This window comes from Sminthopsis crassicaudata, chromosome 1, assembly GCF_048593235.1.
Source record: "Sminthopsis crassicaudata isolate SCR6 chromosome 1, ASM4859323v1, whole genome shotgun sequence".
In the NCBI taxonomy this organism is placed as follows: Eukaryota; Metazoa; Chordata; class Mammalia; order Dasyuromorphia; family Dasyuridae; genus Sminthopsis; species Sminthopsis crassicaudata.
In genome coordinates, this window is record NC_133617.1 from 352,928,795 (window position 1) to 352,952,493 (window position 23,699).

The following is a 23,699-nucleotide window of genomic DNA, read 5'->3' on the forward strand; positions in this document are numbered from 1 at the left end:
TATGATTATAAAATTACATATATATATGTATATATATATATATGTAATTTTATAATCATATAATTATAACAAACACATATATATATATATATGCATGCATATATTCTTTTTCTAGTAAATTTATGTTTCATTAATACATGAAGGAAGTTGAGGTAAAAAATTAAATGATCTATTGAAGTCATGTAGGCATAAGCCAAAAATTACATATTATTCCCAATTTAATTGAGAATTTAAATGGTATGAGACTAGTTTACACTACCTTCTTTAGAACTGGTACTTCCAAATAAGAAGATGGCTTTGGGTATGGACTTTTGAGGACAAATTAGGTTTTTTTGTGTATTGCTATGTTAGATACCTGAAGAAATCTTGTCATTTTTTTATGTTTAGTTTCAAAAAATGCTTGTGCTCTCTGGTCATGAAGATTGGATAAGAGGAGTTGAATGGGCAGCCTTTGGTCAGTATAAAACTTGACAAAGTATTATATGATAGTAGTAAGTATATGCCACATCTCTCTAAGGTTCTATTTTCCTTTTTATATTTCACTTCTCATAAAACTATTTTCTTTACTCCTTATCAGAATAAAAGGTTTTCATATTTTTAAACAATAATGTTGGCTATTATCATTATCTTTTCTCTTGATTGTTGATAAAAGTAGATAGAATAAAGCAATTTTCATTATCTTTTTTCTTGATTGTCAGTAAAAGTAGATAAAATAAAGCAGTTTGATAAGATTTAGAAAACTTAATTTAGCATTATCATTCTATAGCAAAATGTCTTTTTGAGAAATACGGAGAAAATTATTATAAAGCTCTATTTTGAGCTTATGTATATAAACAGTTTTTCACGTTATTTTATGAATCTCATAAATGATTAAATGTAAGAATGTGACACATTTTTATATACTTTTTGTAGCACTGTCATGTAGGGTTTTTTAAAACAGGTGTAATGTCAAGGAAGGAAACAGCATATAAACAAAATGCTAGAATATGCTAAGTGAAGAATTACTGTGGAAGAAATCAAGACTATTTTAAATAATTTTTTGAATATAACATTAAATTGTCATTTTTCTTTATTAGGAGAAGACCTCTTTTTAGCAAGCTGTTCCCAAGACTGTTTGATAAGGGTCTGGAAGTTGTATGTAAAATCAGCATCCTTAGAAATTCAAGAAGATAATGAGATAAAGCTGAAGGAAAATACTTTTACTCTGAACAATGGAAGTGAGTAGTAACAAAAATGTTATGATATAGAGATTTTTGGTTTGCTGTTATCTTTCTAGCTCATGTAGCTCTGTATCTCTTTCACTAAAATATTAATTTGAAAGTTATTTCTTTAAAATTATCAATTCTCCATTAAAATTATGTGAAGTTTTCTTACTTTGAAAAGAATTATCTGAAGTAATTTTCCTTGAAAATGAAATATTTGATAGTATTAAGGTATTTCAAAATGATCCAAATAGAATTTATTTTGAATAAATGCAAAAGAATATATAAGGTCAAAATTGTGACAAACAGGAAATATATTACAAGGAAAATTTTAAAAATGTAAAATATTTATTGTGAGTAGCTTTTTAAATGTTGAGTTGGCAGTTATAAAGTGAAAATTGATTTAGGGACACATTCAAACTTCTAAAGATATCAGGAGTGTGAATAGTGCTTTTTTTTTTTTTTTTTTTTGATAATCTGTGATTTCATTGGTACAGGTGTCTTAGTTCTCAAATCTTTGATAATTCATTTTTGTATTTCATTAGTCAGCTGGTTTTAGTATGATAAGCTTAAAACAAATCTTTAGAACTTTCTTCTTACGTAAGTCCTATTGCATGGATAATGGCAAAAACATTTAGAATATCTTGAAATTACTTTAAAAAAAAAAATAGATCATATTTTTCCTGAGCATTAACATTGCTTGCACACCTGAGTTGGTTCTGAGCATTCAGGTGGTTCTTCTGGAAGAGTTTGGTTGGGCAGCAGTGTGCACTGAGTTCTGGCCTCAAATCACCATCTGGTCCTGGCTGTGCCACGGGGTCTTTGCCAAGTTACACACCTGTTTGATCCGAGGTTGGTCATTGGTAAAATGATGTTATTGGGCCAGGTATTCTCCAAGGACCCTCCTGCCTTTGAGACATCATGATTAATGATTTTATAAATAAATTATTTTGTTGTTCTTTTGCTGTAGGTGCTGAGGCAACATATGCTGTTACCCTGGAAACAGTATTAGCTGGTCATGAAAACTGGGTAAATGCTGTTCATTGGCAGCCTCTATGTTACACAGGTAGGAGAGAGCTACATGGAGATTTAGCAGATATCTAAGTGACAAATGGCTAAAGTAGAGAGTTAATTCTTTATATATAATGTTAATCATTCTAAGAAATTTTCAGTTTGAAAGTCATGCTATATAATCATGCCTATTGGCTATGTGATATCATAGCAGTTCTATATTATGCTATAACTATCAAACCAAAGGAGAAATAGAGAAACAAGCTTCTGGGAGCCAGGGGATTTGTTAGTGTTTGAAAACCATTTGTGGTCTGGGTTGGAGAGAACTTAGTCTGGTGAGAAAACAAAGCAGAGAGGAGGGATTGACAAATGAAAAGAAATGTGAATTACTAAATGAGAGCTACAGATTTTGGTGTATAAACCTATACTTTCTGGCATATTGTGTTGCTGACCAACAAATGTTCATCATAGTCTTTTGAAGAGTTTTTGATTTCTTTTTAGGGATCACAATTCTGATTTTACAATGTGGGGAAATCAAGGTTTGCATAAGAGAAGTTCAGTTAACAGTAAGCTTTACTGGGATATGAGAATATCTGAACTTATTTGTATTGTTAATGGGTAATGAAACAATACACTCCATTTTGCCTTAGAACACAGACTTTAAGGACTTCTGAACATCTTCAAAACATATATCACAAGTTGTTCTCCCATTCCTTCAATTTTTTTTTTTTTCAATATCTGTATGACTAGATGACATGAGAAAAATAGGTGGGTAGAGAGTATGTATTAGTACCAGAGACCCAAAGACTTTCGGGCTAGGATAGTACACAAAACATTGAATTAGTAGATAGTTTGGGATTACTGAGACTGCTCAGATAATCTCACAAGTCCTCTGACTTTCATTCAATTTTATCCAGTATGGGTTTTATAACTCAAAATCTTGTTTATTTTTTAATTAAAATTTTTGTTATTGTTTTTTATTTTTCTGTCACCTTTGTTTTAAAATTTATTCCTCTTCCTCATAAAGAGCCATCCTCTCTAGCAAAAAATTAAAAAGGAAGAAACATTTTTCAACAAAACAAGCCCATAATTTAAGAAAGCCTATCCTTAGATGCAATGCTTCATGCTCCTTCTTTCCTACCTCTGCAAAGAAAAGAAGGAGGTAGATTCATATAGTTTTTTTGTTGTCTAAGTTGGGTCATTATACTTTCATTCAGTTTGTTGCTGGTGTTTTTTCCTTTTTCCTTTGTTGTTGTTACTGAGTATATTGTTTTCCTGGTTCTAATTACTTTATTTTGCCTTGTTTCATGTAAGTTCATTAGTTCACATGTCTTATACTTCTTGTACTCAAAATCCACCAATTTTTCATCATTTACCAGTTTGTTTAACTATTTCCCAGTCACTGAACATCTACTTTGTTTCCAAACGTCTAGTTTGTTTCTTTGATGTTGATGTTTCAGAGCACTCCTAGAAATAGTTGTATATTTTTATCATTGATTTCCTTGGATTATATGTCTGGGAATAGGATCTTTGGTTTAAAAATTATGTGTATTTTAGTTATTTTCTTTGAATAATTCCAAATAGCTCTACCCAATAGTATTGTTATAGTGCCTATTTTCCCACATTTCCTCCAAAATTGACTATTACCATCTCTTTTCCTGTCTGCTAATATTCTATGTGTGAGGTGACATATTTTCTTTATATACATATTTTTTAACGTTTTATTTTCAAAATATATGCATAGTTTTCAATATTCACCCTGGGAAAACTTTGAGTTCCAAATTTAAATTCCCTTCTTTTCTCCCATCCCATCCCTTAAACTTAAAAAAAAAGTCATCCAATGTATATTAAATATGTGAAATTCTTCCATATATATATTTCCACATTTATCGTGCTGTACAAGAATAATCAGAACAAAAAGAAAAAAAATTAGAAAGAAAAAAAAAGCAAACAACAAAATATCCATGTGATCCATATTCAGTCTCCACAGTCCTCCCTCTGGATGCAGATGGCTCTCTCCATCACATCTATTGCAACTGGCCTGAATCACCTCATTGTTGAAAAGAGCTAAGTCCATCAGAATTTATCATCATATAATCTTGTTGTTGATGTGTACAATGTTCTCTTGGTTCTGCTCACTTCACTTAGCTGAAGCGAAGTTCATGTAATTCTCTCCAGGTCTTTCCGATATCATCCTGCTGATCATTTCTTATAGAACAATAATATTCCATGACATTCATGTACCATGACTTATTCAGCCATTTCCCAACTGATGGGCATTCACTCAGTTTCCAGTTCCTTGCCACTACAAAAAGAGCTATTACAAACATTATTGCACAAGTAGGTCCTTTTCCTTTTTTTTAATGATCTTTTTAGAATACAGACCCAGTAGAGACATTGCTGGATCAAAGGGTATGCTCAGTTTGATAGCCCTTTGAGTAAAGGGGAATTTTTTTTGTTTGTTTTTTGTTTTAAAGTCTTCATTTTATTATTACTCAGCACTGTTTTTACTTTATGGAATATTTTCCATTATATTTTAATTAAAGTTATAATTACAGAACTAAATATAATTAGCTTTAAAGGGGAATTCTTAAAAGAAAAACATTTTTTTCCCTTAACATTATCATACTTTCAACTTTGCAAAATAAAGGAACATTTGGGCATATTTTCTCATGTATCTTCTTTCTAGTCCATGCTTATTCTTTTGACTTCAGAATAATAATTTTTTTCCCCTGTGATATTTTTCATTTATAGTGTTGTGGTCAGTATGTGTATTATTTTCTTAATTCTGCTTACTTCACTTTGCTGTCAGTTATATAAATATGTCTTTGCTGTTCTGTATTCATTATAGTATATATATATACACACACACATATATTTAAATAACACAGTAATAACTCTATGACATTCATATACCATAATTTGTTTAGCCATCCCCAGTCGTTGGGCATCTACCTTATTTCCAACTCTTTTGTTATCACAAAAAATTCTTTTGTAAATATTTTGGTATATTTTACAGAGAGACACTTTCTTATGTGAAGACTAGAAATGATGAGAAAGAATAGTTGTAGAAATAAGGATGTGTAACGGTGAAAAAGAAAATATTTTAGGTAGCTCAGACTAGATGTTGTCGAAGTGGAAGGTTAGGGGAGTGAAGATGTTACAGAACAATTAAATTAGCAAAGAAAAGCAATTAAAATAGACTTGCCAATATCCAAGGAGTAGTTCACAAGTCAAGGAAATAAGATATGATATTTTGGGAAAGTTGCGTTTTTAATTAAACTTGTTTGAGCATAGAAAAAAAAAAAACAAACTAGTCCTGTTAAAGTATTAAACTCCTAGTTTCCTAGTATTTTCAAATATGAGAACCCTTCATAACCTCAGAGTTGGCATATCATGAATATCCATTGATTGAGAAAATTTATAATAAATGACAAAAATTACTTTGAATTCATTAGTACTTTTAAATGAATTTGTATTTTATTTACTACAATATGTGTATACATTTGAAATAATAGTAGTACATATATGTGCTAACTAGACATAGTATTTATTCAGTCTACAGATTGTATGTTTATTTAGGATACTGAATGATGCTGCTACTGGCTCTAAACATCAAAATGACCATATTTAGGGTTTATAGGAAGTTATAGACCCTTCCACTTCGACAACATCTAGTGACTCAGTTTACAGGTTGAATTTGAATTTAAAGATTGCATGTTATGACTTTATGTTAAATAGAATTAAAATGTATTCTAAAGGCAATGATGTATTTTTTACTCCTTAGGTAATATGATTAAGCAGCCAATGAGATTGTTGTCTGCCTCAATGGATAAAACCATGATCCTCTGGGCTCCTGATGAAGAGTCAGGAGTATGGCTGGAACAGGTAAAAAATTGATGTTTTATCTCCTTTATAGATGCCTTAAGGTTAGGTGTTGTCTCATATTTTCTTTATATCCTCAGCCCTGACTCAGTCACATTATGTTTGTATAATAAAATGTCTACTGGATAGAATTAAATATTTGTTTAGTTTACAGTAATTTACTGTTTTATTAATTAGACATTTACATTTCTAAGAATAAATGGCCAAAGCTGCATACTTTTCCTTTTAGTAAATTTTATACAATTGGTTGCAATTTGCTTTTTTTTTTAATTGTGAAATAATGGAATATTTTCTTACAATTATTTTCTTTCTTTGGTTGCCTAGGTCCGAGTGGGTGAAGTGGGTGGAAACACAATGGGGTTTTATGATTGCCAGTTTAGCCCAGATGGCTCTATGATCCTAGCCCAGGCTTTCCATGGAGCACTGCACCTTTGGAAACAACATGCGGCTGAATCGGTGAGAGAGTTTTCTTTAGTTGTTTCTGGTAAGGCTCTTTTGGAGCCTAATAATTGCTGCTTTGAGTAGTGAGCTTTTATTTTGTTTTTGATTTCCTTTTGTGAAAACAGGGGTCTTTTAAAATGGACATTTTCAGTTTGATTTCTATAGTTCTATCTATCTATCTATATGGATATAATGTACATTTGAAGAGTATCAGTATAAAATAAGAGTAAAGGCACCTTGTTTCTCTATCAACTGCTTACTGGTCACATTGAACTTAATCTCAAATTTATTCATCTATAAAATGAAGATCTATCTATCTATCTATCTATCTATCTATCTATCTATCTATCTATCTATCTATCCATCCATCCATCCATCCATCCATCCATCCATCCAACAGTTCCCAATTGTAGGACTCCAGCTTTACCCTATACAGTAACTATCTAACTTCATTGGGGATTGAGGTATTCTACAAAAATGAATCTAGATACATAAAACACATTTTTTTGGATCAGTATTGATAGAAATATTTCTAAAAACATGCTACCTACTTTCCTAAATTTTTAAATGAACTATGTTCGTAAGATAGTATAGAAACTCTGAACGTGGATTAAAAAGACCCGAATTAAAATCTCAAGACTTTTATTAGCTATGTGACTAGCTCCCCCCACCCAGAAGTCACTTAGTCCTATTTGTCTCAGTTTCTTCATCTGTAAAATGAGCTGGAGAAGGAAATGACAGACCTCTCTAGTATCTTTGCCAAGAAAACCTTGTGGACAGCATTGGCAAGCTATAGTCCATGGAATCGTGAAGAATAAGACATAACAGAACAACAATGTTCATTTTGTTGCTGACTCAGAACCATGGTTATTAACCTCACTGACCATTATGTGCTATAATATGTGCTGCTCTCAGGGGCCGTTAAAAGATTTAGGGCTATTTGTTCCTATTTTAGAAGTGACCTCAAATTCTTATGCTTTTACAGTCATCATATCTGCTTATTAAAACTTTTATTTCTCTTCCTTAAGTGTTAGCTGTCAGTTCTTACACCCTGATGCCCCTTGTCCTCTTTGAATATTCACTTTTTAATCTGCTTTAGTCAAGAGAATTAAACATATCTGTGCTTGTTAGGACTGGGTATAAATTAAAATTCTGTAGAACCTGAATTATAATATTTCTGTGACTCAGGCTTTTAAAAATTATTTTTCTGTATTTTTAGATTATTGAGATTCACTTAGGGAAGAAAGGGTATTTCCTTGTTTCTACATTTTAAATGTTAAGTTGTTTCATTTTATGCATTTTCCTTTGTCCCTACCATTAATAGTCCCACCAAATAAAGTATTTAGCTTTTCCATGTGTCTTGGTCCACTAGGTTATCCATGAAAGTATATGGTAGGTTTGTTTTTTCTAAGTTTCCCAGTTTTCTAACTATACAATTCCCTTTCATTTTATTCCCAAATTTTTGAGAAACATTGCAAAAAGGTATATTATATGGAAAGATTGAAAACAATTAATAACAAAAGACAAAGTTGACTAAATATCATCTGTATGCTCTTAAGAGAAAATAGCATAGTTATGTGAGGAAATTTAAAATGAGACTGCTTTTTAAACAGACAAGTTAGAACTGATCTATCCGAGTTAGTCCCATTAGGTAAGACTTTGTATTTACTCACGTGATGTGTGCTATTATTTCTTTACTCAGTTTTGGAAGTCATCTTTTTAAGTTGTCAGTTTACTTGATAAGATCAGTTTTGTTATTTTATGTTCACACTTCATTTTATTTATTTATTTATTTAGAATTTTTTTTTTCCACACTATATATGTATGAGCAATTTTTTTTTATAACATTATCCCTTGTATTCATTTTTTCCAAATTATCCCCTCCCTCCCTCTACTTCCTCCCCCGGATGACGGGCAATCCCATACATTTTACATGTGTTACAATATAACCTAGATACAATATATGTGTGTAAATACCATTTTCTTGTTGCATATTAAGTATTAGATTCCAAAGGTGTAAGTAACCTGGGTAGATAGACAGTAGTGCTAATAATTTATATTCACTTCCCAGTGTTCCTTCTCTGGGTGTAGTTATTTCTGTCCATCATTGATCAACTGAAAGTGAGTTGGATCTTCTTTATGTTGAAGATATCCACTTCCATCAGAATACATCTTCATACAGCATTGAAGTCACACTTCATTTTAAATTGAAAAATTATGGGGGCAGCTAGGTGGTGCAGTGAATAGAGCACTGGCCCTGAAGTCAAGAGGACCTGAGTTCAAATTTGGGTTCAGACACTTAACACATCTAGCTTTGTGACCCTGGACAAGTCACTTTACCCCAATTGCCTCAGCAAAAAAAAAAAAAAAAAAAAAAATGGAAAATTATGTTAATCACTCTTAATCCCCAGCCTTGTTTAGCGTACTTGGAACTGAGTGACTTCGTACTGATTTTTTCCTTAACCCACCCTCAATGGATAGAGATCCACCTCCATTGATAGATGACATTTTTCAGAAAGTGCCACCAGCTCTGAAGCAATTTTAGAAAAAAAGGAATTTGAATAAGTTTTTGGCTCCTAGCATCATGATTGGAATAAGAGAATTTAACTTTGGAATGTGATTACTTTGAAAAGGGAGATACAAAACTCATGTAGATGTCTTAGACATATTATTTGTTAGAAAATCAGTGGCATTACTTTATAGCCATACTTCATACACATGGATTCTATTTTCTTTGGATCTCCAAAGCCCTTTTTGCTACTTTTTTGTTACATCACTTCTTTAGAGGTTTTATTCTTATTATCATTCACTTTCTCCTCTACCCCACCCCTAGCTTTTGATAATGTACATTTGAGGGGTATCAATATAGAATTAAGAGTAAGGACACCTTGTTTCTCTTTTGACTGCTTACTGGTCAAATTGAACTGAATCTCAAATTTATTCATCTATAAAATGAGGATAGATAATATTTTCCTTGCCTGTCTCAGACGATTTTTGATAGATTCATTTGTAAATGAAAGTACACCAAAACCATAACGTCCTCTAGACGTGTGCATTGCTATCACAAAGTGATATGTTTTGTACTTTTGCTATGCAGAAAGAATGGACTCCAGGAGTTGTGATTTCTGGGCACTTTGATAGTGTACAGGATCTCAGGTGGGATCCAGAAGGAGAATTTATCGTGACTGTGAGTGCTGACCAGACTACTCGGCTCTTTGCTCCATGGAGGAAAAAAAACAATTCAGAGGTAATTTTTTTCTGAATTTTACATGTTAAGTGATATTGTTAGAGTTATGGAGGAGGTTAAAAACAGAGTAATCCTGCAAATAGATGAGAATAACATCTTCCTCAGATGGAACTAAATCAACTTGAAAAATTTTGTTTTATTGTCTATATATATCCACATGTGTGTATATATAGATAATATATGAGGCGTATAAATTTTAAATTTGCTTCTACATTTGATTACCTTGACCTGTGCCATATTTACTAAAACCTACATTCTTCTTTTGTAATTATAACGTATTTCCAGCCTTTAATCATTTGTGACACTCCGGCTCCGCCCCCTTCTCCCAGTCTCTTTCATCTCTGAGAAGTTTTGTTTCTCAGGCCACTTTCATCTAAGCCTGTATTGATCTTTGAAGTACTGTAGAGCAGCTACAGACCACTCCTGGAGAGCAGTACGTGGTGTGTTCTTGGCATTTGAGGGCACAATTAAGCACGGAGCTCTGAAAGGATGTTTCATAATAGGATTATTATCAGACCTAATTCATGTTCATGTCCCCATCTGTGAGGCTGGTACTATGGTCTGCCATGAGGAACTGGATCCACTGAGAGCAGACTTTTTTTTTTTTTTTTTTTCATTATTCTTGAATGTGAAAAATTAAATCAGCATCCGATTTATTTCATTCTTCATTCAGCTTCTTTTCCATCACCTATCTATTGGTTGATCCTGACAACATTCTGCCATAGTTCTCTTTATGTACCTGATTGTTTATTCTGAAGTTAGAGAAGAATATTATGGGTGGTGGTGGTAACAATTTTCATAATTCTCTTAAATCCCTCGTCCCATACGGGGAGACAATCTTTGTAAGTTAGATAATTTAATTCTTGATAGGATGGATAAGGCGTTATCTCTATGATTATCAATTGGGGAATACTTATAAATAACTTGCTGATTCATCTCTCTAAGCATCAGGTTATTTATACAACTTGTGAAGCTTCAAAAGAGTGCTCTTAATACTTCTTAGTTAAATGGCAGCTAGAAATGAGAGCTTATATAAAAATTTGTGTGTTTTTTATAGGATCATAGTAGCCCTTTGTACCAAATGCAGTTTTTTTGCCTGGACTATGTATACTCATTACTTTGCTGTTAAGACTTCCGTTTGGCCCATGGCATCTCAGTATTCTAGATAAATGCTTTCTTTCTCTCTTGCTGCAATAAGTTTCTTTGCAATGATAACACTGAGAAGTCTTGAGAACTTAATAAGTGGAGACAATAAGGCATCATCAATAAATGTTCACTGAGTTACCACTGTTATGCATGTCCTATTTATCAACTTGCCTTATCGCTTTATTGCCTTATTGCTCAAGAGGGAAAGGAATGAGATTAATAATATCAGAATACTACTAAACTCCCAATTTCCTGCAAGTAAATAAGTTGTTTTAAAAACAATTTTAAAGTATTTTATTTCACTATTATGTATCTCTGGGAGTTGGTAAGTCAAGTCAAGAAGCATTTATTAAATGTCTGCTTTTCCAGACACTGTGTTAAGTGCTGCAAATGCTAAGTATAGTAAAAATATAGTACTCTTTCTTCCGGGAGCTCCCAGTCTGTTGTGGGTGGACAACATGAAGACAGTCATGTTCAAACAAGATAGACAAAGGGATAATTGGAGAGAATCACAGAGTCCTAGCACTCACCTTAATAGGGACCAGGAAAGGTGGGGAATATTTCTTATGGGGCAGAATGATACCTGCTGACCATGTGAATGTTTAGCACTGTCATCTTAAAAGTTTTACATGAATGTGTGTGTGTGTGTATTTTTTTTTTTTTTACCATAACTCAGGTTTTCTCCTATTACTTCAGTTTTGTAGTAAGCTTTTCCTCAGTTTTTGTAGGCAAAATCCAAGAATATAAATACCAAATGAAATAATTTCCTCCTATTGAGTATAAAATAATTCTTTGTTCAAAATGAACAATTTGTTAGATTAAAGCAGTGTTGCTTTGCTTTTTATCTTGTAACTAGGTAACCTGGCATGAAATTGCAAGGCCTCAAATACATGGATTTGACATAAAGTGTCTAGCGATGATTGGTCGGTTTCAGTTTGTATCTGGAGCAGATGAAAAAGTGCTTCGAGTTTTTTCAGCTCCAAGGAACTTTGTGGAGAACTTCTGTAACATCACTGGGCACACAGTGAAAAAATTACTTTCTGGTGTAAGTGTAAATCATTTTTAATTAAATGGAGTATTTTAATTTTAAATTTGATTATTCTGGCCTAAAGAAATGCCCTCTATCTCATTTTCTTATCTTCCAAGCCATATATACTTTATGCAAATTGTAACAAAAATAAAATCAACTTCAGAACTACTGACTTGCCATAAATGATTATGGGCTTACTGGCTTATAAGTATTTGTGTTTTACCAATAAGAATGTTTATATCGACAAAGAATGTTAAAAGAATTTTAAAGTAGCATTCAAATTTCAGCTTAATATACAACAGATTTAAAGATCACTCATTATTGCATTGTATGAAATGGATATTTCTCAAGGGTTACTTTGAGCTTGACATTGTAGGAAATACTCAAGAAGTAAAATATGTGGGCCTTTTCTAACTAGAAAGGTTTAAGTGGGTAGTGTGAGATAATTACAGGGCGGTTACATATTAAATTGTATGGAACTAATTATGGGTGCAAAAAAGGCCTCAGAAGGAGGAAAGAAGAATGTGAGCTGAAGTAAGGTGGGGAAGAGAAGAAAGATAGATTAGATCTTAAATGAAGAAATGATTTATAGAGGTAGAAAGGAGGGAAAGCTGGACATTTTAGCCAGAAGGAATTGTAGGGAGAGTCTTTTGAGGATCAGAAAATAGAACTGATTTACTAAAGTAGTATGGATGAAGTGGAATGGATAGGATAAAGGCCAATTATGTAAGATCTTAAAAACTAGAAGGAGGAATTTGAATTTGGTATGGAAGTATAATGTAAAGCAAATTAGAATAAAAAAAGACTTTAGGTAAAGGAAACTTGTTAAAAAGATTGTGTGCATTTGTGTGTTTCCTAGATTTACAGTTCTGGTACTCAGATTATTGCATCAGATCACTTCATTTTACAGATTAGGCCACTGAGACACAAAGAAGTGTTAATATGTGGTTTTAACAAACATATTTAATATATAGTAGTAATTCCATAAGTTAAGTGATTCGTCTAGGATCAGACAGCTAATAATGGCTGAAGCTGGTCTAGGATCAGACAGCTAACCAGTAAGTGGCTTAGTTGGAATCTGAATTCAAATGTTCCTAATTCCAAAACTAGTATCTTATTCAGAACCCTAGACTAGGTATTAGGGATGAAAAAATGAAAACAATAATACTTGCTTTGGACCTTGTAATATAATATTAGAATTTATAGTGTAACCCTTTTAGGCGTAGTCTATGAAATATTCTTTTCCCAAAGTTCTATTCTATTTTTTGCAAAGTATAGTCACAAACCACTGAAATTAAGTGTTACACTCTTCTCACACCCATAGTCACATATTGTACACTACTACAGTTCAGTCACTTTTACCCAAATCTACAAACTTAACATATGTACATTTCCTCACTGACACCTATTCTTACATCATCTTCATGAACATCTCTCCTCTGTATCCCTTTCCTACGTCATGATCACATGCTTAAAGGGAGGTAGATGGAGGAGAAGGAACATGGTTTAATGCAGGAGACATTAAGGGGTTGGTGAATACACAAGACCTTTGCTGGCTACCATGGCTAGAATGACTGGATAGACTAAGTGTGAATGGTCAACTTAGACCATTGGTCAATTAGACCACTAATAGTTATTTCTAACCCTTATTTAGTGTTAGTTTGTTTTGTTCAGCTTTTAGTAGCTTATGTTTTAAAAATTTGACTATATCACTACTTTTTCTTAGCAGTACAGTGATCTTCCAGAAGGTGCTACAGTGCCTGCTTTGGGCCTCTCCAACAAAGCTGTTTTTCAGGGTAAGTCTCAAATAATATCAATCACAGAAGCTACCATTATTACCTATTATTTCTGTAACTGTGTCTATAGGCCTCTCTGTTTAATATTTGGTGAATTTCCTAACTACTGGGGTTATAGTTTCATTTTATTTCATGATACAGTATGCTATTTAAGAAGGGCCTATGCATACTTCTTGCTGAGGGATATAACACTGAATAGAGTAAATGTAAAAACTTTATCTAAAGATCAACTATATTCTGAATAAGTCAGTTCAATTAAAAAATATTTGTTATATGCATACTATGTTTAGACTCTAGGAAATAACTTTTGAGTGGTGAGGTACAAATAAAAATACAAATTAAATTTGATACCTGGTTTAATCAATGGTGTAGTGAATGAAAAGAACCCTAGACTTGGAATCAAAAGGTCTAAGTTTGAATCACAGCTTTGATGCTGTGTTACTATGGGCTTTAACTTTCCTGAATTTCAGATCCTCTTTTGTGAAATTGAGATAATGGTTATTTCTATTCCCTGTGTTACTGATATATTGTAAGGAAAATGCTTTATAAATAAAAAAATTCTATAGAATAGGAACATGAGCAACATAGTTTTAAAAATTAATTTTTATTGATAGCTTTTGCTTTTATTTCATCTCTCTCATAATAAAGACTATATAACAAAGACTTTTAAAAAAATTTAAAAGAAGTTGGAAAAAATTTTTAAAAAGAAGTGAAAAAAATCAAAAACATTAAAAAAAAATCTGCCAGTATATGCAGTATTCAATATTTGTGGAGCTTCTATCTCCCTAAAGGCAGACCATAGCTCTTTTCAATATTTCTTCTTTGGGTCCAACCTTGTTCTTTGTAATTTTGCAGCATTCATTTTCTATTTTGTGATGAGATTTTTGGGGGTTTGTTTGTTTTTGCATTTACATTATTGTAATCACTAGGTATACATATTTTTTCCTTGGCTGTGCTTGCTTCACTCTTCTTTAGTCTATGCAAGTCATACCCATTCATTTCTCTAATAATCATTTTCATTGTTTCTTATATCGTAATCTTCCACTAAATTTATATACCACATTTTGTTTAGTCATTCCCTAGTCTATGATTCCAGTACTTTGCTACCACAAAAAAATTTGACTGTATATGAGAGACATTCTTTACAACAGTGACTCCTCTTTGAATATATTCCTAAAGGTAAAAGGGCATGGACATTTTATCGACTTTATTTGAGTAATTTAAAATTTAAACCTTATATTTTTATATTTAAGATTTATACTCTATGAACTTCTAAAAAAGAACTTGAAGCAACTTGAAAACTTGAAATCCATAAAAACAAGATAAATTTAAAAATCCATTATTAAAGGTATTGATATCATGTAAATAATCAGATGTCAATTCTATGTGAATATGTGAGAGGCCCCATGTCCTTTCTTGGATAGAGGCCTGTTATTCAGTGGCTGTGTGATCATTGGAAAGTCCTTTAACCTTACAGAACCATAAGCAGTTAGTTCCTAAGATTTAATTGAGATGTAGATAAATAGGTTACAGTATGTTTTATAGAAGTTTGAATGTTAACAAAATCATTTTCATGATGATAATAAAAAATTTCTGTTTGAACTAATTGATGTACTTTTCTTAAAAGATTTAATCTTCTTAGGACAGTTATGGAACAGCAAAATTCATTTTTGTTACAGATGAAGGATGTTATAAGAGATTTTTTTTTTCTTGTGAAAATTCCATCTGAAAAAAATATATGGAATCTATTATGATAATTTGATAATTTTGGCAAAGTAAAAGTAGAGTTGAAAATTATTCCAAAAGTTAGGAGACTGAATTATTTTTCAAAGCTGTTTGCTTTTGTGGGAAACAAAGGTAATAAATAGTTATAAAAGAAGGATTATAAAGAGTCTTATTCCCGCAGCTTCATCTTTTGCTAAATAGGTCAAGTCAATACTAGCTCCTGCTAGCATGGGCCACTTTAAGAGTTATGGGGTTCTGGTGCACAGCTCTGTGTTTGCTCTGAGACCTCTTTAAACAAAAGCTTTCTTGCTCTTTTCATGATGTATTCCTTCACAATTTTACAGTATTCCTTTTTAACAGCAGTTCAAAATTTATTTCTATTCCCCCTTTATTTTTGCATTTCTAATCACACCTTTCTCTCACTTAATTCTCCAGTTCCCAGCTTTATTCTAAGTGGCACAACAAGATCCTCTCTTACCCTTCCTCCCAATACTACGATACTCTAGCACTTCACACATGCCTAGAACATCATAAATACTTAATAAATATTTAATAATTGATTGATTCAAGATAAGCAGCTTTTTCTTATAGACTCCTAATATATGGATTACTCAGTCATTAGATAAAATATGACTGATTAACAAGTGAGCATTTTATACAGGGAGAGCCAATGCCTTGGTGTGCTTTGAGCCTCAATTTCACCCTCCTTGGCATGACTGAGGAGGCCTAATATAAAAAAAAAAAAAAGTGTAGCCCTAATACAACTATTCTTTTTGTGACTTTTGACTTATATAGATAGAATTTTGATAAACACCTTTTCATTCATTCATTCATTTATATATTTAATGAAGTGTTTCCCAACATATTTTTTTTTTTTGCCCAGAATCACACAGGTAGGAAGTATTAAGTGTCTGAAGCTGGATTAGAACGCAGGTCCTCCTGACTCCCGGTACTGGTGCTCTATTCACTGTGGCATCTAGCAGCCCCTGTAAAGCCAACTTTTAACAATTACTTTTTAAAATTCTGAGTTCTAAATTTTCTCCCTCATATTCCTTTAAGAAGGCAATCAATTTGATATCACTTATACATGTGAAGTTGTGCAATTTAGTTTTAAGAGTTGCCCAGGAGAGGTGAAGCAAAGTAAATTATCCTGGATGACAGAAACTATGTTAGAGGCAGGACTTGAAACCAGCCCTGCTTGACTTCCAATACTAGCTCTATTCATTATGTCACAATACCTTTCAATAATAATAATAGTTGCTATTCATATAAAGTTTGCATAGAACTTCACTATTCACTACATTCATTATTTCATTTGATTCAAATTTGAAGAGGAAGAATGAAGATGTAATAGGTCAATACATTTGATTATCTTTGTATTTCTTTTCTTAAAATAGGAGACATAACTTCCCAGTCAGCTGAAGAAAATGAAAGATTTGTTGGTGTTGGCCGTCAGTACCAGGACATTTGCTTTCAGTCTTTCAAACTTATTGGTAAGAAAGAGAAAATATTTTTAGTGTTAAGGACCACACCTAAGTGTGAAGGGGCAGGCTTGTTCTTTGAAAGCCCCCACATCTGTGAATCATAACACATTTGAGGGAATTGCAAATCAACCTTTACTGAGGCAGATGATGCTTATGAATTGGAAATAAAATAAATTGGAGGCAAAAGAGAAGAGGAGAGGGGTTAGAGTATGCAACTGCCTCTCAGTCTCCTTGTATTGTTATCATCCTCTCACATGAAGGGCTCTATTTTGCTGGTCAGAATTAGATCCCTAGCAGTCACTAGCAGCTGGCTTCCTAACATTGTTAGTGCAGTAGCTATTTGTTGTAATAAAGAGCCAAACTGACTTTTTGAGAGGAAAAGCAAAAAATACTTAATGTAAAATGTCTTTTTTTTTTTTTTTTTTTTTTAAATAGAACCCCCTACTGAGGACCATCTCTTACAAAATACACTGTGGCCTGAGGTTCAAAAATTGTAAGTTACACTAGTTTAGGTACACATTAACTTTATGATCTGATGACATAATTTTATCTTGATATTGAGTTGCACATATTATACTTAAAAATGTATGACTTGCAAAATTATTGTGGACCAGAAGAAAGTAATTCTTCCTTTCAGCATATGAAGTTAAAGAGGTAGGCTGTATTTGATTTCAAGGTATACATTGTTTTCTTTTCTGCAGAGATCTATGTTTGATCATTGTAAATACCACCTTTGTCCTTAGAAGTCCTAACCATTCTCTGCATAAGCTCATCATAGTTCTTCATGAGGCCAGAAATGATGTTCACTTGGTGACCACTTTTTGAGTGATTCATCTTTCTGATCCTAATCTTGACCACATATGGCAGATACTTTATCCTCCCTTGTCTGCATGCAGAACCTTTCTAACTTTATAGGAACTGTTAGAGCTTGTGCTATATGGCTTTTCCTTTGAGAGCCCAAGTTTGCATCCATCCTGATATGAAATGCCTGTGTCTTAGGGAAGGAGGTTGTTGGAGGAAGCAAAAATGCTTTAAGAGAGAATGGCTAGAGAATTTGAATCATTAGATATTAAATACTCAATCTTTGGAATAAGAGTAAAGTAACAGAAATCTAATTTAGTTGTAGATCTATTATTGGATCGGTGCCATTTTTAAAGAATGTGTGAATTGATTGAAAACTTATGTGCTTAATTGCCTGAGGAATTAGAGCTCTCCAGATAGACTGTTTTTTGGGTTTTTTTTTGAGGCTGGGGTTAAGTGACTTGCCCAGGGTCACACAGCTAGGAAGTGTTAAGTGTCTAAGATCACATTTGAACTCGGGTCCTCCTGAATTCAAAGCTGGTGTTCTATCCACTGTGCCACCTAGCTGCCCCTCCAGATAGACTGTTAATGATGAAATTTAGAGTCCTGAAAAAAGGATAATTTGGGTTCATACAGATCAGAAAATCCAATATGAAGTCATCAAGTGAGGAAACTTTTATAGGTAGAGTCCAGGTCACCTTGGTCAGATAGCAGGTTTGACTTGAAGCTGTGCTAGTATATGTAGGGTACAGACTGGAAAGAAATGTCTTCACGGACAATTCTTCACTTGGAACTGATGGTGAAGTGTTAAGAAAGGAAAGTAATGGAGGCTAGAGGACCAAGCCAGGGAATAAAAAAAAAAAAAAAAAAAGAAGAGTGAAGACTAGTGCAAATGAAAAACAGTGCCTGTTCTCCAGAAACTCTCTTCCTTTTGGGAGAGAGAAACAAGAAAACAGAAAAGGAAGTGCAGGATAAGTGCAGGATGAAGAGGGTACTGCCCCTGAGGGCTTTTGGGAAAGACCAAATATATGGGACTCAGAGAGGTGGAGGTAAGGGCATAGAGCCAGGGAGCGGGGGATGAGCTCAGCAAATTGATCAGCCCATTTTGGCTTCAATATAGTGTGAATGAAGAGGAGTGATGTGGAATGAGTATCTCGGGGGTAATGGGGAGCCACTGAAGATTTTTGAACAGGGAAACGCCACAGATAGACCTGTGCTTTTTGATCTTTATTTTGGCAGCTGTATGGAAGCATGGATTGGTAAGGGGTGAGACTAGATAGAGGTAGGAAGGCTAGTTAATAAGTTGCAGTAGTCCAAGTGAAAGGTGATGAGTTAGTATGAAGGAGGCAAAGACAACCAATTTGAGGGGTATTATGAAGATAAAGCTGATAGGACTTGGCAACGGATTGGATATAGGGAGAAAACAGTTGAGGATAAGTTTGTTTATAAAGCTAGCACAGCTGGAAAGATGATGGTGCCTTCAGCAGGAAAAAAAAAAAATTGGAGGAAGGTATTCCTAAAGCGCATAAGAGAGCACTTTTTTCTCAAGTACAAATTATCTGATGTATTCTAAGTTTTCTGTTTTGTTAGAAGTTTTTTTTCACATTTGTTAAATGTTTAGAGTTTTTTCCCATTGTGAATTCTGTAATAGCAATCAAGGGATAAACTACCTTGGAAAGTCTTCCCACATTCATTACACTCAGAAGGATTCTCTTTAATATTAATTGTCGGAAGTTGAGTAAGAATTCTATTCTGGGGGAAGGCCTTCCCACATTCATTATGTCATTATACTAATTTATCACATGGGGTAATTGGTTATGAAAAAATTTATCAAAGGAATCATTTAATTAGTATCCCTCCTGGACATTAAATTACAAAAACATCTATGTGTAGCTTCTCAGCAACACATCTCACCTTTTTTTCCCCTCAAATATGAAAACTCCATTATTATTAACAAAACATCTGCATTTTAGTGATATGAAGCCCATACTCTTCATACATCTACAGGATTTAGTAATGTAACAAATTTCATTACGCAAATATTCAGTGAATCAGCAAATGCAGATGCCTGTGAAAATCCTTGCAAAAGGAAAAGGTTTATATGGGAAGAACACCAGAAAAAAAAAGCAATGACTATACAATTACAGTCCAAAACAAAGAGAAAATATCCTGCTAGTTTTTTCTCTAGTGGAGCCTAAAAATAAGAATATCTGAGACTGACTTAAGAGTATCTCTCCTAAAATGCATTTGAGCCCTTGTATGGAGCATGACTCTAAACTCACTCTTCCAGATCAAGGCCAACTCCCCTTCCGGGATCTAGGGATTCCTCTGATCAGTGGGCCTATCTTTCTCCATTGCTATTGGCTTTCACTCTACATTCCAGCATGTTTCTTATTCTTTCTACTTGTTAGTTACTAATGATTAGTATTCCAGTTGCATTTAGCTTTTTATAGAATATTTACTGCAAGAACAGAAATTACAAACATTTTCCCCTAATTCTTGAGGCCATACTTTCCTTTGTACCACCACTTCTATATATGAGGAGAATGGGCTCGTACTTAACATAAATTATCCAAGACAAATCCAGAGATGGAGGATTCAGAATACCTTCCATTGCCATACTGGGTCAAACAGGTGTCTCGGGTTTTCAATTTTCATAGTTTAGCTTCCTGCATATGTTGGCATGGATTCCAGCTCCTTCACTTCTCTTGAACATTCAGAGCTTGCAAAGTCAAAGGTATCTTCAGTCTCCTTTACCTAAAAGTAGGAAAGAATGGACACATTAGGGACAGAAACAATAGCAAGCCTACCTACACCTAGCTTTATGTAGGTTCTGGGTTAAAGGCCTGAGGCATGGGTGTAAGAGGATCTCAGATCTTTTCCCCACCTATAGGCTCACATTAATTGAACCCATTCAAAAACGATCAAGATAGGGGGCAGCTAGGTGGCGCAGTGGATAGAGCACCAGTCTTGAATTCAGGAGTTCAAATCTGGTCTCAGACACTTAACACTTCCTAGGTGTGTGACCCTGGGCAAGTCACTTAATCCCAGCCTCAGGGGAAGGGGGGAAGGTAAGATCAATTCAGTGGTCTTCACAGTGTGCATTTCGCCCAGATGGATAGACAGTGATGCAAATCAACTCCCGTGGACTTCTCATCACTCATGACCACATGTTGTATCCATAATGGCTGTCTGCCTTCTATTAAATATGTGCTGTGACAGAAGCAACTGTCACAATAGGGAAATATTGCAAGATCAGGGTACATCCATCAGAACTAATTAATTAATTAGTTGATGAACTAATAACATGAAGTAAAGCATTATTATTGTGACACTCATGGTAACTCCTGCCATCTGAACAATAAATCATTCCTGTGAGTAAGAAACTGTGGTGTAAAATCCTTCTTAGCAGGAGAGTCACCTTACCGAAGGATGGTTTGTAAAAAACAACTCAGTAAAGTAGGAGGAGGACGATAGACTGACAGCAGCAAGAAGTAATAGGAGACAGTCAAGGGAGACACCATTTTCAGCAATTATATTATCTATAAAAGCTCAGGCCTGTTGAAATTGCTCAGTAGGCCCTTAGGACATCATTATATTTCAGCACATACACAAATGGGTGCTTATGACTTCGATGAGTGATGTAGAAAAGGTTATGTGTTCAGTGTCCTGCTTAAGCAAGCATGGAAGTGTGTGGGAGGCCAGGAGGGAAGCAGAGAAAAGATGAAGAAGAAAACCAGATCCTAGAGACTTCTATTCTCCAAACTCTCAGAGCTGAAATCTTTAGTGAGATACCCAGGATCTAAATGATCACTTCTCATTGGCCTGGGGTCACTGTTAAAATGGGTGCTGCCATTCCAGTGCTGATTGTAGCTTTCTCATCTTATCCATGTCTTCTGGTAAGTGCTCTGAAGTGGCTCTTGACTTACTTCTACCTAGATCTACCCACATTGTCTGTCTAAAATAAAGGAATTGATAGATGAAGCTCTCTGGGCTTAGTGTTCAGTTGAACATATGCTAGACTCCAAAAATTCTCCATCCACTTGATTCAAATTTCTGTACTATGTGTAACTTTTTCTCCATCCAACCAAGCCTTGGATCAAGCAAGTCCTCAGCATATTTTGCCTGGCCTATTTCAGATGCTTCTTTGTGTTCTTGCTTTTATACTAGTCCCACCCCAGTCCATCTTCCACAAACCTGTCAAATTGTTTTCCTTTGTAAACAATTTACAAATTGTAAACAATTGTAGACAATTGTTTATTCTAGACAAGCACCAAATACAATAAGCATTGCACCATAAAATGAAACTGCTTATTTCTATTACCTATAGCTTGTTTTTCCTTTTAAGCATATGATAAATTTGACATATAACTATAACTTTGTCATGCTTGTCTATTTCCTTCTGGATTTGTTTTCTTCTGGACATTTTTAATAGTTCAGCTTTTTCTTTCTTTTTTCTTTTTATTTCCCAAGTGACATTCCTAACTCATTGATTTGACCATGTCACCCCTCTCCCCCTTACTCAAGAAGCTTCAAGAGATCTTTATTACTTCAGGAATAAAACTTCTTTGATTGGCATTTAAAGCCCTTCACATCTTGCCTTTAACCTAATTGTCCATTCCATCCTTTCTCTTCTTTCTAATCTTTCCATTTCTTCTCACCCAGCCTGTGTTCTGTACAATATGGCTTACTTGCATTAGGCTATAAATGACATTCCATTGTTCAGCTCAACTTTGCACAGGCTGTCTTTTCCCTACTTCATGTGTACTTCCTCTTTGGGAGCCTCATTTCCCTTCAAAGTACAGTTTAGGTGCTGCCACCTCTGAATGATTTTTACATTCAAAAAACTCAGTTTGAATCAATGTGATTGAATTCAACAATCCTTTAACTGAATAGAAATTCAGTATTGTTGAATCCAGTTATTGAATTTTTTTCTGAGTAGATAAGATACATACCAAACTAATTAGCAAAGAATAAGACACATATTAATTTGTTTTTTGGGGAGGGGTTTTGGTCTTGAAAAGATTTTAAACACTTTTTTCCAATAATATTTAACTTTTTTTCCCAATTGCATATAAAAACAATTTTTGACATGTTTTTTAAAAATTTTGAATTCCAAATTATTTACATTCCTTTCTCCTCCTCCCTCTAAGACAGTAATTTGATAGTCATATAAAACTTATTTCCATATTAGTCATTATTCATGTTAATTTGAAAAAGTATGTACTTTGACTATAAGGGAAAATCAGTGAAAAGATGTTTTGTGCCTGTTTTCTACAGGTGTATTTCCCTGGATTACTCCTTTATGGGATAAGGGCTAAACAAATTCTTCTCTTAGAGTTTTTGTAAATTCTAATTTAGACATGCAGTATATTTTTCCTGTCTCCTCTACCCATAGTTAAAACATTCTGAAAGAGCTGTATGTCTGAGAGAGGCTTCTTGTCATTTTTTTCCTTTAAGTGAAGTACATAGTTTACTTAACTTTTCTTTTTCTTATAGATATGGACATGGTTATGAAATTTTTTGTGTTGCCTGTAACAATTCAAATACTGTGATTGCCTCAGCATGTAAGGTACAGAATTTTTCTTATTTAGTACAATATTTGAGATCACATTTGTTTTTGGGTATCATTGATCCTATGCAGTACTTATAAGAGTGACTTATTTTTAGCTGCATAGCTTATAAATCATTAATTCACATGATTGATATTATTGCTGCTGATCTCTCTTGCTCATTGTGCTCATTGTTCTTCCTTCTCCCCAATGCCTTGGTCTTCTGAGAAAGAATTGTTCTTGTTGTGCCCCTAGAGAAGTTGGTATTTCTGAAAACCCTGATTCCTCAACGCACTCTGGGACTCATCCCCTCGCCTTTCTGAACTCTATCATCCCACCCCAATTCCAGCTGCCATGATCCCCATGGTCTGTCTTATCC

At 33.8% G+C, this 23,699-nt stretch overlaps 1 protein-coding gene across 2 annotated transcripts in view; it reads left to right on the top strand.

The window, feature by feature from the left end:
• Positions 1–23,699, top strand: part of ELP2 (elongator acetyltransferase complex subunit 2) — a 49,130-nt gene that overhangs the window by 17,524 nt on the left and 7,907 nt on the right. The window contains exons 7-17 of one of the 2 annotated variants that reach the window (XM_074279228.1): positions 388–454; positions 1,077–1,217; positions 2,173–2,268; positions 6,001–6,101; positions 6,423–6,554; positions 9,637–9,786; positions 11,789–11,977; positions 13,692–13,758; positions 16,881–16,976; positions 17,403–17,460; positions 23,268–23,340. In XM_074279228.1, the coding sequence (XP_074135329.1) occupies positions 388–454; positions 1,077–1,217; positions 2,173–2,268; positions 6,001–6,101; positions 6,423–6,554; positions 9,637–9,786; positions 11,789–11,977; positions 13,692–13,758; positions 16,881–16,976; positions 17,403–17,460; positions 23,268–23,340 (1,170 nt within the window). Of the gene's footprint in view, positions 1–387; positions 455–1,076; positions 1,218–2,172; positions 2,269–6,000; positions 6,102–6,422; positions 6,555–9,636; positions 9,787–11,788; positions 11,978–13,688; positions 13,759–16,880; positions 16,977–17,402; positions 17,461–23,267; positions 23,341–23,699 lie in introns of both variants that reach the window. The other variant, XM_074279227.1, reaches the window with a different exon arrangement.